The sequence below is a fragment of the Nannobrachium achirus genome, assembly GCF_963921795.1.
Source record: "Nannobrachium achirus genome assembly, chromosome: 9".
NCBI lineage: Eukaryota > Metazoa > Chordata > Actinopteri > Myctophiformes > Myctophidae > Nannobrachium > Nannobrachium achirus.
In genome coordinates, this window is record NC_137818.1 from 64,655,742 (window position 1) to 64,659,206 (window position 3,465).

The window sequence follows — 3,465 nt, forward strand, 5'->3', positions numbered from 1 at the left end:
GCGCCACCATGAGGCCAATGTTTGCAAAACACATTTCTGTACACTACTCCTACAGATTTTGTCCAAAAATCACGCAAATCGGTAGACAGCATCTCTATAGTCATGTGATCAACACAGATCTGCCTGATTGTCCATATTCCATCCTGATTGGCTGATATTGTCTTTCAAAGTTTGTAAGATTGGTCCATTTTGGACAAAATTCATCAAATCACAAACGCAGGATCAATGGTGGCCGCGCCGCGGTGAGACACAAACACACTTGCTCAGCGAATAAACGTCGCGCGGCATTTCACAAAGATGAACACAATCCATCTCTCACCGCCCGCATGCGTATGCACAAACGAGCACGCTCGCAGGGATTTTCAGGGGACTGTGCCCACTAGCCTCGCCACCTCTAAACTTCGCTGTGAAAATAGCCGCCCGCCTCTCATTGAAAATGAATTACTAGGAGGCGGTGACCGCGTATCGTCTGGAACCCACTTAACTCATTTTTTGTGTTTTTTGTATATAAAAAAAAAAAAAAAAAAAAACATTTCATTTTTTTTTTTTTTTTTTTAAAGATGTCAAAATGACCTGAGATCAGAGAGATGCTTTTCTCTGTTTGTGTGTTCGCTCCCTCGTTTAGCTGATTGAGAAAATGTGTGTTCATGTGTGTTCATTCTAGTGGATGGACACTTTTTTTCATTCAAATAGCTCTATCTCTGGAACCATTTGTCTGAAAATTCTTTTTTGCCACTGAATCACAACAACTGTGTCTGTTTATATGGGAAAAAAATATATATAAAAATTTTCATTGCATAGTAAAGAAAAACATACAAAATCGTGGCACACCTACCTTGGAGCCATTTTGGCATTTTGTATGAAAGGTCCCAACCTGCCAGCCTCTCCTCCAGGCTGCTGTTCAGCCGTTCTTCCAGGCTGCTCAGCCTCTCCTCCAGGCTGCTGTTCATCTGTTTGAACATGGCCTTCACCTCCCAGCGGATGTCATCAGCCTCAGCCACACACAATAGGAAAAAAAGGAAAGCAGACTTCATGGTGACGCTCTGACTCTGTAAGACAACAAGCATGACACCTTCTATTTATTGGATGTTCATTATATTTGTTAGTTCAGGGGAAAATGGAGATTTCTTTATTTGGCTGTCTAAGAACCCCAAGAATCATAACATACCACTCAACAAAGATAAATTAAGTGAAAAGCTTCACCAACTACCCTACAACCTTAAAACACCCAATTCCAGTGATGGAAAAAAAAGACTAAATGTTTTTACTTTTGTAAAATAGAAACACTCTGTTGCAAGTTAGAGCTGGGATACCCGACCGAAATCCGACGGGACCCGACAAGCCCGACGGGCTTGGGCTCGGGTCGGACGCATTTTCACAATTAATTGTCGGACGTCGATTCGGGTCGGACATAATTTTGATTCATAGAAAATAAAGTGTAAAACGATACAACTATCGTCTCTGTGTGTGCTATTTCCTTGTCTTTATTAAAAGCAGATCAGATGTCAGATTCGTCTATGCTGGTAAGACTGAATACATTTTGATATTGATTGAACATGTGGAAAAGGTTTGTGTGTGAATACTTTATTAACAGTTTGTAAAAGAGGATTTTAAGTGTGTGACTGCAGCGAGTCACTGACTGCAGTCAGACAAGAGTCACCAGACGCGCAGTGCACGTTATAGCCTATTATTTAATAATCTAACGTAGCCTACTTGTGTAATTATTTAAAACACTTTCACAAGCCACAATGTGGCTTAATATTATTAAGGGTAACAAACAGGCACGCTGCATGCACTCACTGCCACATGATAACACGTTTGCTAGTGAGTGAATCAGTGGCTTCCTCAAAGAAAAAGAAACGAGGCGAAAAAGCGTTGAAAACATAAGGTTCGGGCCTCGGCTCGGGTCGGACGCTTTTTCATGATTAATGCTCGGACGTCGACTCGGGTCGGACAGAAAACTGTCGGACACAGGTTCGGGTCGGACAGAAAAAATGGGCCCGATCCCAGCTCTATTGCAAGTAACAGTTCTGTAATAAAACAAAATCTTACTTAAAAGTACCAAAAGTAGAAAGTACTCATCGAATGAATGAATGTCTCATTTCACAAGGTATCACATGTACAGTATGTATTAAAAACGTTTTTAGCAGATGTACAAGCTCACAGCGTTGTGGACTAGAAGTAAAAGTGCAGAACAATGGAAATACTCCACTAAAGTAAAAGTACCTCAAAATTGTACTTAGTTACCTTAAGTCACTGCCAAAATCTCTCACATCATAACCACTATACCAGTGGTTCCCAAACGTTTTAGCTCGAGACCCAGAAGAGTAATTAGACCTTTACACCGGACACAAACTAGTGAAAACACAAGATCTACAGAGCCTTTAGATCGTCTATTTTCACTGCTTTTTAAACATTTGTTTTCAAATGTATGGAAATTCTCAGATGATATTGCTTAGTAAAATAATTCATATTACTTGGCAAAATCTACATTTGAAATAATTATAATAAAATAAAATAAAAGAAATCTACAAAGCAAAGAATTAAGGGACCCATGAAAATGTGTCCGCAACCCACAAATGGGTCCCGACCCAGTGTTTGGGAACCAGTGCACTATACTCACAAATACAACACAATACAACACAAAACTGCCAACCACACAGAAATTGTTCACACACTTTTCTTTCTACCTGAATGATCCCACAAAAAACACAGACTTGGGGAACCGCACTTTTATTCTACCTATGGGTGGATTCTCCCAATGCATGTCAATGGGAATGGAGTGGTTTGCTGCCAAAAACATTAAACAAAAGAAGCTCCATACCCATTGAAATGCATTGGCAGAATCCGCCCTCATAGTTAGAATAAAAGTGGTGTGTGACCGTGCCCTAACACAATATATTATGTGCAAATACTGTAGGCCAATCATTTGTTTGTCTCTTTGGCCAAACAAAAAACATAGAACTTCGCACATAAACAGATTTCACCCACGTTTCTTTCTTTTCCTACTCCTATGAATAAATCCAACGGATTCTCATCCACAATGTGTAGAATTTTAAGTGGAAGTTCTCTCACCTCTCTCCACAAGAGAAGATTCTGTTCAAGTCCTCCTTCTGCTCACACTACTGTGTGTGTGTGTGTGTGTGTGTGTGTGGGTGGGTGGGTGAGTGTGTGTGAGTGAAGCTCCAAACATAACGCCACCATAATGACCTTTTATACAGTGTCATTGCGACCGAAGGTCGCATTATACCCTGAGAAATCTCGTAGCTAGTCTGACTGTCAGTACAGGAAGTGTCAGTGAGGTCACGTGATGTCAGTGAGTCACAGTGATGTGGTACAGAATGTCCAGTCTGTCAACACAACAAGGTGAAACAGATTTTACTTTATGAGTCATGGCTGCAAAAAAAAAAAAACACATTTTTGGACACTGCTCCTACAGATTTTCCCCTAAAATCATGCAAAGCA

General features: G+C 40.5%; 1 protein-coding gene across 2 annotated transcripts in view; it reads right to left on the reverse strand.

Annotated features, from left to right (window-relative positions):
* LOC308291862 (microfibril-associated glycoprotein 4-like) overlaps positions 1-3,231 on the reverse strand; it is a 9,024-nt gene extending 5,793 nt beyond the window's left edge. The window contains exons 1-2 of one of the 2 annotated variants that reach the window (XM_080733995.1): positions 3,076-3,231; positions 875-1,049 (exon numbers count right to left, since the gene is read on the reverse strand). In XM_080733995.1, coding sequence (XP_080590121.1) covers positions 875-1,034 — 160 coding nt within the window. In that variant the 5' untranslated portion in view covers positions 1,035-1,049; positions 3,076-3,231. Of the gene's footprint in view, positions 1-835; positions 1,050-3,075 lie in introns of both variants that reach the window. The other variant, XM_080733994.1, reaches the window with a different exon arrangement.
* Between the last annotated feature and the right edge of the window lie 234 nt (positions 3,232-3,465).